General features: G+C 37.4%; 1 protein-coding gene across 10 annotated transcripts in view; it reads right to left on the reverse strand.

Annotated features, from left to right (window-relative positions):
* Positions 1 to 13,222, reverse strand: part of EXOC6 (exocyst complex component 6) — a 205,362-nt gene continuing 192,140 nt past the window's right edge. For 3 of the 10 annotated variants that reach the window (XM_036828812.1, XM_036828809.1, XM_036828806.1), the window contains 3 exons: positions 2,415 to 2,527; positions 1,598 to 1,621; positions 22 to 1,294 (listed from right to left, as the gene is read on the reverse strand). In XM_036828812.1, the coding sequence (XP_036684707.1) occupies positions 1,162 to 1,294; positions 1,598 to 1,621; positions 2,415 to 2,527 (270 nt within the window). In that variant the 3' untranslated portion in view covers positions 22 to 1,161. Of the gene's footprint in view, positions 1,295 to 1,597; positions 1,622 to 2,414; positions 2,528 to 13,222 lie in introns of those variants that run through there. The other 7 variants (XM_036828815.1, XM_036828811.1, XM_036828808.1 and 4 more) reach the window with 4 other exon arrangements.

Consider the following 13,222-nt stretch of genomic DNA (forward strand, 5'->3'; position numbering starts at 1 on the left):
TTGAATTTCCAACAACTTGCTCAACCTTTTTAATATTTAATCACAAAATCAAGAAATGTACATATAATTCTTTACACTTATTTTACAGAGTCAAATAAAAGTTTCTTACAGGCATAAATCCTGAAAATGCAAAAGGATTATTCAGCATAAATACAATGAAGAGAAAGTAAGGATCAGATTGTTATTACCATCTGGACCACAGTACTTTACACAGTAAAATGTACATTCATTTTAGGTTTTCCAGAGTTCATTTGGTTTGGCTTGTTTCCACAGTGAGGACATGGTACTGATGTCTGCTCTTTGAAGAAAGTAACCTGACCCCTGTGGTAACTTCTGTGTGTAGGAACACATCTCTCCTATCACAAGCGGCACCTGAAGTGGTTAGCCCCACTTAGTTTCTGTCCTTCTAACTTGAACCAAACCAAACCAAACCAAACCAAATAAATGGGGCCAGCTACAAACACTATAGTTAGAAATATTAACCCTGCTGAACAGAAACACCTTGCATCTTTAGAAAATCAAATTCCTTTTCTTCATATTCAGATTAAATTAAACCACCCAAGTAGAACAAATAATTCAAATTCTTACTGGGTTAAATTAAGTTTGATTTCAGGGACCTTTAAAGATTTATATTTCCTCCCTCGAAATCAGCAGAATTAGAAATTTTAGTCTATTTAAATAATATTGAGGTGAAAATTAAAGCTAAAAGTCAGAAAATGACAGTGAAAGATCAGACATAATTGCATTCCAAAACCAGATACTGGAAAACAAACAAACAAAAAAAAACAAAACAGAAAAATCATTCAAGTCTAAGTAGAAAAAACACCAATATATAGAGGCATAAGTTCTTCTAATGTATTTACACAATCAGTTTCATAGACAATTTTTGACCTGATTTATATATTAGTTTTGCCTTTTTTCCCTAGAAGTGAAAAAAAAATTAATGTCAGGTTTTCCATATATAAAATATTATTCCGTTATTTAAAAATCCATACAAATGATATTTATAATTCTTTCTTGTTTAAGCTCTCTCATCAGTGTCTTTTCTCTACTATATTTTTGAATTCTGCAAACAACTTTCTGTATCATGACCAGTGCCTGTTAGAGATCAACATTGAGACACCATGGATTTGGTGTCACTGAGTGCAAGCAATGTGAAGTTTATGTGTGCTGGGACATACCATTCACCAAACTTCTCAGCTGTTTCACGACTGTCTCTATCAACTTCTGTTTGTCTCGATCATTCTTCCTGAATTGAGCAAATATATTGTTCTTTTTGCTAGTATCCTTTATCCTGGGAATATACGTGAATGAAGAAGCTTAGTAAAAGGAAATTAAAAGCTATACTGTCACAAGTGAAATATCTTGGCATGCTCTGGATTATCTCACACTAATCCTATGCTTGAAAAATATACTTCAAAGAAAATAGGTACTGCTAATAGAATTACAGAGAAAGCAACCACACAAAATATTAGCAGCTTTATTTTGCATTTTATATGAAGTGGTGTTTTTTGCATTAGTATGTAAATCTAAAGCAAGTTTTCTTACATGATATTATTTTCTAATATCATTCCATAAAGTATGCTAAAATACATACCCTCTATGGACTCTGCAAGTCACACTCATAGCAAGACAAGGTGAAAGGAAAAATAACATTAGAAAATTTAAAGCAGTAATTTGTTTGCCTCAGTGGTGTTTCACGGCATTGTAAAACAAGCTTACATTTATTTAAAACAGTTCCTTATGTCCTCTTAAATCAAATACACCACAGATATTTTGAAATGTGGGAAAATAATATACACTTTTAATTCAAAAATTGAAAATTTTAATAGTGATGCTTAAAATGAAATATGGTAGAGTGAAAAGAAAACCTGCCACATAATGAGAAGGAAAAGTAACACCTATGCTTGTTTTACTTTTAATTGGACAAGATGCACCAGTAAGTGTTCTGTTACTTCAGTTTTTATAATATTATTTTTTCGAAACGCATACCTCTCTACCTGTAAAGAATCCAAGCCCATCATGGTAGGATCTAGACAGCACTGGTGGCAAACATTCCAATCCCTAACTACATTTTACAAAATACTTTCTTTCCTGTGTTACAGTATTTAAAAAAAAAAAGTTCCAATTCTCACTTATCTGCAGTAAACATATTTCTAAAGCCAATTAGGTCAGATATTGAGGATACAATAGGAAAAATGTTTTGTTCGTATCAACATAAACAAATCTCATATAAAACTACACAACACTGAAGGCGAGAAAGAAAGAGGCTTATGTTTTGATCATTAAAATGAACTGAACTTTTAAGTTCCATATAGACATTTCTCTTCTGATAAAAATTTCTAGTTCTTCAATTATCACTGAATCACAAAATGCTAAAATGGTATGCAAAAATGTTTGCAGAATATACTCACTTCTCCAAAAGAGTAAGGGCTGTGTTTGGATTCACCCGAAGGTACTTAGAAGCTGGCTGACCATAATCAGCTAGATAAGTAGACCAATCCCAAACCATAAACAGGTCAAGGAGCTGAGGAAGATGGGGAAAAATGTTAAAGCAACTTTTGACTATTTATCCACAGCTAATACATAAAGTATATGCTACTCTTGGTCCATTTTAATATGACCTGCTTCTCAGATGGAACAGAATAAGGAATCTCATTTTTAAAACTTCATTAACTACATTTTATAACCAACATAGTGTATAATATCTTTTCACTTTTCAAATTACTAAAATTGTCAGGCCTTGCCTTTCTAATAAAATACTTAATTGCATTTTCAAATAATTGTAAAATAATGAAAACAGTTATATAATTATATTAACACTTGTACTGAGGTATAGAGATTTAATCTTTACACATTATCCAGTTCATACTCAAATTTAATTAATGAGGGTTGCTGCTACTAACTGAAGAATTTTAAAGAACTTAAATTGAACCTTTTTTTTTTTTAAAAGAGGTTAAGTATGTTTACCTTTCAAAGAAGTCGTTTGCACCTAGACTTTTCCCAAAGTAATTTAAACCGAAAAGCTCAGATAATCTCAATGAAGTGCATTAAACAACCTCTGCTGGATTCTCCCTGGTGATAGATCCTCAGTAGTGTTATGAAATGAGGCCTTCAGGACTCAGCCTGTTAACTCTAGGCAATCATTTTGTATAAACAAACAACAACAAAAAGGAAACCTTCTTGTTTTCCATAGTGTTTTAAAATTGACTATTTGCTTTATAATCTCCAGTTAGAATTGTTGTCAAATATGGAAGTAATCTTTTAAAAGCAATGCAGTGCCTAAACCAAAGCACCAAACTCCTTATCCAACTTTAAAACCCTAATCCCCTTTAAGCCATTTAAAACCAACTTCCTATCCCCATTTGAATTGTTTCAGAAAGAGAAATGCTTTACTTACTACCTTCCTTCGGTTTTTATATTACTTTTTCTTTTTGTTTTAGCTCACTTTATAAGTAAGGGGTGTATTGGTTTTGCTTTCAAATGAAGGAAGTATTTATATTTACTCATAGGATATGTGAGCCAACCCACTGGCTCTGAGAGGGATAAAATTTCTGGGGTGGTTAAAACCTACAGAAAGTTACAAAAAAGTTACAAGAAACTAGCTCTTCCTTAGGAAGATAATGGACTTGTTTGACTCTTCCCATCCAATATACAGCTACTAATAGAGACTTTCTTGTACAAAGAAGAAAATTCTATAATGAAAATATTTACTACTAATATTAAAAGCCACACTATTTTCTTTCAGACAACATTCTAGGCCATACCAGCCATACCAAAAGTTAAAACACTAGTACAGAAACTACACTGAGACAATGTTAAAAAAACACACTGTCTTAAAAAGAAAAGGGAACATATTTCAAGTTCTGTGTAATTTTTGACTCTTGCTTAGCAACAGGTACATTTTCCCCGTCTTTCACAAGGAGGAAAAGTTACTTTCTACACTGCAGTGAATATGTAAATTAGTATAACTTCTCTAGAATGTGAATTTGCAGTATGTATTTAAGAACCTTATAAAAATGGCCATTCCCTTTGACTCAGCAATCCTACTTCTAGGAATCTAACTTCAGTAGACAATAATAAAGGTAGATAAAAACTTATGAACAAATATATTAATCTCAAAAATGTTATTTGTGTTATCAAAAATTGAAGAAGAAAAAAACCCCACTGAAAACAGCTTAAATCTCAGTATTAAGAGAATGGTTAAGTAGTGAGGTATATCTATAAGAGAAGTATCATGTGGTTATTCAAATTGATGCTTACCTAGAATTTTAAATAGCTTGGGAAGAAGCTTATGATAAATATTACTACTAAAGTTACATAAAAACCCATCAAAAGAGAGTGGAAAAAAATTTGAGAAAATGTTAACAAGAGTTGTAATTTGTGTGGTGGGATTATGGGTAACTGTTATTGTCTTCTTTATTTTCACAATATTCTACAATGGGCATGTATTAACTTTAGAGTTAGAAATAAGGTTTACATACATACATATATATTTTTTTCCGATAAATTTCAATAATGAATTCTCCTCATTCAAAATAAAAGCCTCAAAATAGAAGCCTCATTTTGAAGGAGGCTTCTCCCAGGTACACGTATGAGCTAGCTCAAGTGGGTGTGGGCATGCGCACAGTCAGCAGAAAGCAACCACTTAATAATGTACTGGCTGCAGATTCCCTTTCTTTCCAAAGGCAACAGCAACATGACCTTTGGGACTTGGAAGAAGAGGCCTTAAAATAAGGGCTGATCTACCCCCAGGTGGGAAAGGAGGAGCCCATTTAATGAATTTAAAACCTACACCAACTCCAGCTGTGAGTATAGAAATGGTTCTTTTACAGCACAAAAACAGACTTTCCTAGATAAAGAAATATTATGCTTACTTTTTTCACGTATGGTCAGACACTCATATGCAAATTTCTTATTGCTAGACATTACAGGAACCACAAAATTTAACCTAACTGCCCATCTGTAGACAAGTCTAATCCACATGCTTTCAAATTTACACTAATACTTTATAGAAATACATACAGTGCATAGTTAACTTGTAGATATCAATGGAGATCTGCATAAATTTGCACATTAATGGTTAAGGAATGCATTGCCAAGGTGGATAAAAGGGCTAAGGATCTAGATAAGAGTCACTTATTCATTCAACAAATATTGACTGCCCACCTACAAGGTGCGAACTAAGGTGCTAGGCACCAGAGATACAGTATTGAATGAGACAAAGTCCCTGTCCTCAAAGAGTTTACGCTGTAAGTGGGGAAAGTGGGGAGGCAGAGTTAATAAGGAAACAAGTAATATTTTATGTTAACATGAAGAAATTATAAAGAAAAAAACTATTCACACACAATCTTAGTAACTTAAACTAGAGTAACATATGAGGAAGCTACTGTCAATTTAATATTAAGATAGAAACTGATTTACATAGGAGCTAACACTGCTTGCTCTGTATTCTCAGGCCATGAATCCAGTGGCTATAGACTTGAGCACCATTTCAGTGTCCATGCCCCAAAGGATACATGGATGTGGGTGGAGAGGAATGATAAGGCCTAGCAAGCATGCTGATCTCATATTCTGATTTCTCATTCCCACGTGTGTAAGTGACAGGGCCCTGTGGGGCTCCCAGGCACAAGAGTCTTTTTTTGTCCCCCAATTCTTGTAGGCAAGACTCCAGCCTCCATGACCTTCTCTGAGTTCCAAAGGGCGGATGTGAACAGTTGCTAATCAAGGGGGGAGCAGCCAAGAAACCACCTGAGGCCAGATTAAAGGGACCAGAGACTCTCCTCAAGATTAGGAGACCACCTGAGACCACCTGAGACAGATGAAAGGAGGGCAGGCCCTGCACATACCTTAATCTTGTCAGAGACCCCACCCTTGAACCACTGTTATAAAACCCTTCATCAAATTCTCTGGGGTTGGGACACATAGTTTTTTGAGGTAGGAGCCTGCTGTGTCCCCCTTTGCCTGGCAAAGCAATAAAGCTATCCTTTTCTACTTCACCCAAAACTCTGTCTCTGAGATTTGACACCAGTGCAGAGAAGCGGAGCTTTCGGCATCATAAGGATTTTTCAAATGCATAATACTGCATTTAATAAGTAAACAGAAACAAACTTCACGGAGCTGGGCAGGCAAACTCATAAAGTATGTCCAGCAGAGCGTAACCTCTCAGTAGATATTCAAGAAATACCACTCCCTGACTGATGATGCCAGACCACTATTCCAAGTTACTTAGGGGCTTTGTTCTTAGGCTTCATGAGTACAAAAAATGAGCACCCTACAGACAATTTCGGTTTATGAAGACAGCTCTAGAAAAGGCCAAAGTTGGCCAGCAGGCAAACTAGGGCAAGTGAATGTAGTCAACTGACTTCCACCTTTCCCAGGCTTTCCCTGGGGCTTGATAAAGAGGATAGATACCCTTATGATAAGGCATTGGGTCTAATGTTAATTGAAGTAAATGATCTTCTTAGAGAAAGAAGCGCTAATATTTCTGAATGGTCTACCAGTGTCCCTCCATCCATAACAATTATAAGATCCTTTTCACTTTTTAAAGTACAGTTATACTGACATGAAAGATGTAACACAAAACTAGGACGTTATTCCTGGGTCCTACCCAACATTATGCCAGGCCAGATTTACAGACTGAGTCCATCTCTATAGGCTGCTACCTATGCCTATTTTGACCAAGAAGCATGATCCCAGGTCTCCGGGATTGTTTAAAAAGAACGTGACTGCTCTGGAGCCAGAGTGTGACGGGAAGGGATGCGGAAACTGGAGTGGCACCGGGTACAACCACTGACACTCCTCTTCACTCCACACAGTCATTGCCTTGGGGACTGCCTCTCACATTCGGTGAGGTTTCGCAGGATGTACTATGTCCTTAATATTAAAATCTAAATTATGGAAAACCTTATTTCTCTATCTCAAGTTTTGCTTTCTTCAGATGGCAGTAAACAAATAATACATTTGTTATTAATCATACAAAATCTTCCTCAGTCTTGGAAATAAACTGTAAGACATGGTCTCAACAGGTGAATTTATTAGTTAACACATATACCTGAAATCCAAAGATGTAGACCAAACATGAACAAAAACAAAATCACCCCTAGATTATCCAAAAGCAATTTTACCATTACTTATTAAAGGATAAAGTCAGGCATATTAAAATGAAAATTGGTACTAAGTTCTAAAAATGGGTTTGTTCCAATAGTCAAGTAAAGTAATTCCACCTTAAATCCTTTAGGGAAGTAAGCAAAGTATGGATCATATAAAAATGAATAGCAAAATAATGTGCTTCAGTTCTATTTCATCATGATTTATAAGATTACCTAAAATTAGCAACTTAACTTTTTTTTTCACCAAGGATTCAAAAACACCCTTCACAACTAATCTGATAACATAAGGTGGGATTTATGCCAACTTTTTAAAGTGAGTTGTATGTTTCACTTCCTCAGCCACCCCAGTGTGTGTCCAGCAAACAAAAAGATTCAGCTTAAGGAAAGAAATGGTTGCATGGGTGGTCCATTTATATCCTCAAAATAGTTGAATCACGGAAGAATCACTGAATTAGTCTGTGTCAAGGCATTTAGCTTGCTGACAGCTTCTCATCCTAAGTCGCACTCCAAATCTACACCCAAGAAACTTGGGGTCTCAGACCTGTTGAGATCACTTTGCGCAAATGACACAATGAATCTAGGCCGACTTTAAACCATTCTATGAAACTCTTGAAGTGACTTTTTGCTTTTGTAAAAGTGAACCCAGAGTGCTAGGTCATTTTTTCCTTGAATCTGGTTTAGCTTTCTTTGTTTTGGGTCTTTTGGGTTTTGCTTTTGAAGCACCTCAGGGGCAGTGACCCAAGGCAGAAGATAAATAAAGTTAAGCCAACCTCAAGAGAAAAGCAATTGGGGATACCAGGTTTGCTTTTGTAAATGTGAACAGTGACCTGGGGGCTCAGGGTCAACCTTAGTCCCCCAAATTCCCCTTTCCAAACACTAAATCCACCTGGGGGACCTCAAAGTTGCTTTGCAGATTCCAAAAGTAAACCAGGAGATCATTTTTCCTTTACCTCCAAAAAACAAAGCCAAAGCAAGGGTTCCTAAAGTGCTTCAGAGATTTAAACAACAACAAAAATCCTAAACCAGAATGTAGCTTTAAGGAAGAAATATAAGTAATTAGGCACTGGGGATTCAAGAAAAATGGGTCTTATTAAATTGGCCACAATGGGGGGAAATACAAGTCTTTTTTCTAAATAGATGTTGAAATCAAATGACGAGCTCTATATGCTTTTTTTTTAAAATAAATAAATTTATTTATTTATTTATTTTTAGTTGTGTTGGGTCTTTGTTGCTGTGCACAGACTTTCTCTAGTTGCAGTGAGCGGGGGTCTTCGTTGCGGTACACGGGCTTCTCACTGCGGTGGCTTCTCTTGTGGAGCATGGGCTCTAGGCATGCGGGCTTCAGTAGTTGTGGCACGTGGGCTCAGTAGTTGTGGCTCGTGGTCTCTAAAGCGCAGGCTCAGCAGTTGTGGCACACAGGCTTAGCTGCTCCGCGGCATGTGGGATCTTCCCAGAGCAGGGCTTGAACCCGTGTCCCCTGCATTGGCAGGTGGATTCTTAACCACTGCGCCACCAGGGAAGTCCCTCCATCTACTTATTTATTTATTTATTTATTTATTTACTTATTTATTTATTTATGGCTGTGTTGGGTCTTCGTTTCTGTGCGAGGGCTTTCTCTAGTTGCGGCAAGTGGGGGCCACTCTTCATCACGGTGCGCGGGCCTTGCATTATCGCGGCCTCTCTTGTTGCCGAGCACAGGCTCCAGACGCGCAGGCTCAGTAATTGTGGCTCACGGGCCTAGCTGCTCCGCGGCACGTGGGCTCTTCGCAGACCAGGGCTCGAACCCGTGTTCCCTGCATTGGCAGGCAGATTCTCAACCACTGCGCCACCAGGGAAGCCCCCTCCATCTACTTTTTTTTTTTTTTTTAATAAAGTATTTTGTGTTTTTTTTTTTAAGTTTTATTTATTTATTTATGGCTGTGTTGGGTCTTTGTTTCTGTGCGAGGGCTTTCTCTAGTTGTGGCAAGTGGGGGCCACTCTTCATCGCGGTGCGCGGGCCTCTCACTATCGCGGCCTCTCTTGTTGGGGAGTGCAGGCTCAGCAATTGTGGCTCACGGGCCTAGTCGCTCCATGGCATGTGGGATCTTCCCAGACCAGGGCTCGAACCTGTGTCCCCTGCATTGGCAGGCAGATTCTCAACCACTGCGCCACCAGGGAAGCCCCCATCTACTTTTTAAAGCACTTGGCTTTAACCCTTTTCCAGCTATTTGAAAACATATTTGGAAAATTCCACATGCAGCATGGAAGAGAATTTTCAGTAGCAGTTAGAAAGGGCTTGGGCAAAAACTGTAAAGAAGCAGTATTGTGCTTCCACCCACCTCACTTTTTGCCCTCAGGTGTTAATTGCCCTCATGCTGCCTTTTGGCTCTCTGGTACACCTGACCCCTAAACGGCGCCTGCCCTCTTTAAACGTCCCATCTGCCAAACCCGCTCTCAGCCAGCCTTTCCACTCCTACCTATGTGAGGATCAGAAGCAAGCTCTGAGCACATTGTGGCTTAAAGGCATTCGTCTCTTCAAGTCACTTAATTCAAGTGAACTGCACACAGCAGAAGTAGAATGTTCTTAAAGTATTTTTGATGGTAAGCCATGTAATAGTCTTAAATAACTACTAGGTGGGTTTGGAATTTGGGGGGAAAAAAGAGGCAAAAAGAATTTATATCATCAGATTTATACACATCTATATTTGCTTTACCTTGAATTTCTTGGTCACTACCATGGCTAAAAGACCATGCAGATACATATACATGTACAATTTTATGTGGAAATATATTCTTTATTAAAAAATATTTTTTTACAGGAAAGAGGTATTTATTTATTTACTTTTGGCAGCGTTGGGTCTTCGTTACTGCGTGCAGGCTTTTTCTAGTTGCAGCGAGCAGGGGCTACTCTTCGTTGTGGTGCGTGAGCTTCTCATTGCAGTAGCTTCTCTTGTTGTGAAGCACAGGCTATAGGCATGTTGGCTTCAGTAGTTGTGGCTCACGGGCTCTAGAGCGCAGGCTCAGTAGTTGTGGCGCACAGGCTTAGTTGCTCTGCAGCACGTGGGATCTTCCCGGACCAGGGATCGAACCCGTGTCCCCTCCATTGGCAGGCAGATTCTTAACCACTAAGCCACTAGGGAAGTTCCTCTTTATTAAAATTAATTTTATCAAGTAATACATGGTTAATAATCAAATGGGGCGTGTCATGAAAACCAACAGTCCACTACCCTACCCTTTCCATTCTCAGAAGCAATCATGTTAACTCTTTCTGTTTTAATACTGGTGATTACCTCAATATCTCTAAATATGCTTATTTTTCTAGTTTTTATTTATCATCTTGTAGTTACCATATATGAGGATTTACCTTACTTATACTACCTTCCTGTTTTTGGTAGTTATAACAATTTTTCTCTATTTTTGCTTTTATAATTTTAATATAATTAAACTCCTATTTTTTGTTATATGACCTTAAAAATTTTTTTTAACAGTTTTGAGATATATTTCACATACCATTCAATCTATCCATTTAAAGTATACAAATCAATGGTCTTGAGTACATTCACAGAATTCTGCAACTGTCTCAATCAATTTGAGAACATTTTTATCCCCTAGAAGAATACCCATACCCATTAGCAGTCACTTTCCAAATTGCAGTCATATAACATGTGGTTTTTTGTGTCTGGCTTCTTTCACTTAACGTAATGTTTTCAAGGTTCATCCATGTTGTAGCAGGCATCAGTACTTCATTCCTCTTTACTGCCAAATAACATTCCATTATATGGATATACCACATTTGTTTATCCATTGATCAGTTAGTGGACATTTGGGTTATTCCCATTTGGGGGCTATTATGAATAACAACTGCTATGAACAAGTTTTTGTGTGGACATGTGTTTTTATTTCTCTTGGGTATATATCTAGGAGTAGAATTTGTTACAGAAACTTTTAAGAGGATCTTTTGACTCTCCATTTAGTAATGTAAGAATATTAGCACCTTACATAGTTGAATTTTAAATAATTCTTTTGGCAATTGGGGTTTAAAATATTTATATTATGTATTTAAACCCAAATAACAAAAGATGTGTAACTAAAGTTTTCTAAAAGTTCTTTATGAATGCAGAATATATTAATAAATTATTATCAATAGTTTTGGGGGACTTCCCTGGCGGTCCAGTGGTTAAGACTCCACGTTTCCACTGCAGGGGGCGCGGGTTCTCTATCTCTGATTGGGGAACTAAGATCCCGTGTGCCACGCGGCTCAGCGCCCCCCGACCCCAACCAGAGCCACCAAAGAAAGAATTTTTTTATCCCCTATTTCTAAAACACGAAAAACCTTGTAACTATCAAACAGAAGAGAACATTTCAGGTATTTTGCTCAAGTAGATTTACCTCAAATAGCTGAGTGTGATTTTGGTTTTTACGATACCTTTACATGTATATGTGGCTTGTTTTTCTTCAGTCATGGGTACCTGATTCAGCTGCCTCATACTGTAAGGCGAGTCACACACTGAGTGCTAGCACTTACCTAATTACTCAAACCAGAAATCTGGATTCAGGTTGCTTTGACTCTTCTCTCTTACAACTCCTGCATCTTACTTATTGCCGGAGTGTGTCAATTTAACTTCCTAAATATTTTTTTCCTAAATATTTCTTGAATTCACTTGCTACCTACCTTCCACCACCACTACTACTACTACTGTCCTAGATTAGATATCATACTCTCTCCCATGGGGCCTTTGGTCTTGCCTAGCCCCTCTGCTTCTCCTTCTAATACGCCAGGATCCATCAACCTCCACACTGCTGCCAGAGAGATACAGCTAAAATACAAATCTTATCATACCATTCACTTACTTAAAACTTTCAGTGGCTTCCCAGCTTCTACAAGATAAAGTTCAAGCTCCTTAACATGACATGCAAAGTGACTTTTTGGCTTCCTCTCCTGCCTTGGAATTTAAGCTCCTAAACAAGGAACTACTCAAAGTTCTCTTACAAACCGTGATGATGCCCCAGGACATTGTCATTTTCTTCTCTGAGTCCCCTTCCCCTCCTTCTTCACCCAGGTAACTCTTACTTATTCCATAAAATTTAAATCTGGATTCACCTCTGTCAGGAAGTCTCCCCAGACCACTATGCGTTAGCTGTTCCTCTTTCGTGTGTCCTCAGAGCCCCCTCCACAAATCTCTATCATAGTATTTTTCACAGTATGCTGATATCACAGTTATTCTGTCTGTCTACCCACTAAAGAATCAAATATCAATAATTCCTTTTGTAGTCTGGACGGTTCATGGCTATCTCAGCCCTGTCTCTTTCTAACACGCCAATAGTTGAAGTGCCTTTTCTTCTTCCTAATAATGTACTTTGTAAGTGCCTCAAAGTACCTGGTATATAGTAGGAACCAAGTAAATGTATGTTGAGATGAACTGCAAATGTTACCTTTTATGTCTACACAGAGCCCACATCATATATATTAATAAGAAGGCTATGTTATCATTTACTGGTACCTGGTACCTGGTACCTGGTATATAGTAGGAACCAAGTAAATGTATGTTGAGATGAACTGTAAATGTTACCTTTTATGTCTACACAGAGCCCACATCATATATATTAATAAGAAGGCTATGTTATCATTTACTTTACATGTCAACTATTTACAATCAAGACAACTCTGAATTTTTAGTAATGTCTTATAATTATTCTGAAGGCCAGACTAGTCTCTTTGACTGATTTAATTTATGCTATAGAATGTACTAACATATTTCATAACCAAAGTTCTGCTCCTGAGATTACCTTTTGTAAACCAGTGATGCCACCATCAAGCATGTTAAATAAACATTCCCAGGTCATACATTTAATTTTCTGTCCAATTCATTATATCATCTGCCACACTTATATAACAGGTAGTTATATAATGACTTCACCAATGAAGCTCAGACTTCCCATACTAAAGAAATCAAACCTTGAAATTCATGATGTGAGGTGTTCACTAGACTTTCAGTTCTCTCTGATGAGTCACTTTGCTTCATTGAAGCTCTGAAGAAATAAGATCTGCTTATATGAATTGACTTTGGAAGAAATCAAACAACAAAGGAAAACAATATGGATTAGCCAATGAAGAAAAATTGTATGCCAAT

The sequence above is a fragment of the Balaenoptera musculus genome, chromosome 16, assembly GCF_009873245.2.
Source record: "Balaenoptera musculus isolate JJ_BM4_2016_0621 chromosome 16, mBalMus1.pri.v3, whole genome shotgun sequence".
Lineage (NCBI taxonomy): Eukaryota > Metazoa > Chordata > Mammalia > Artiodactyla > Balaenopteridae > Balaenoptera > Balaenoptera musculus.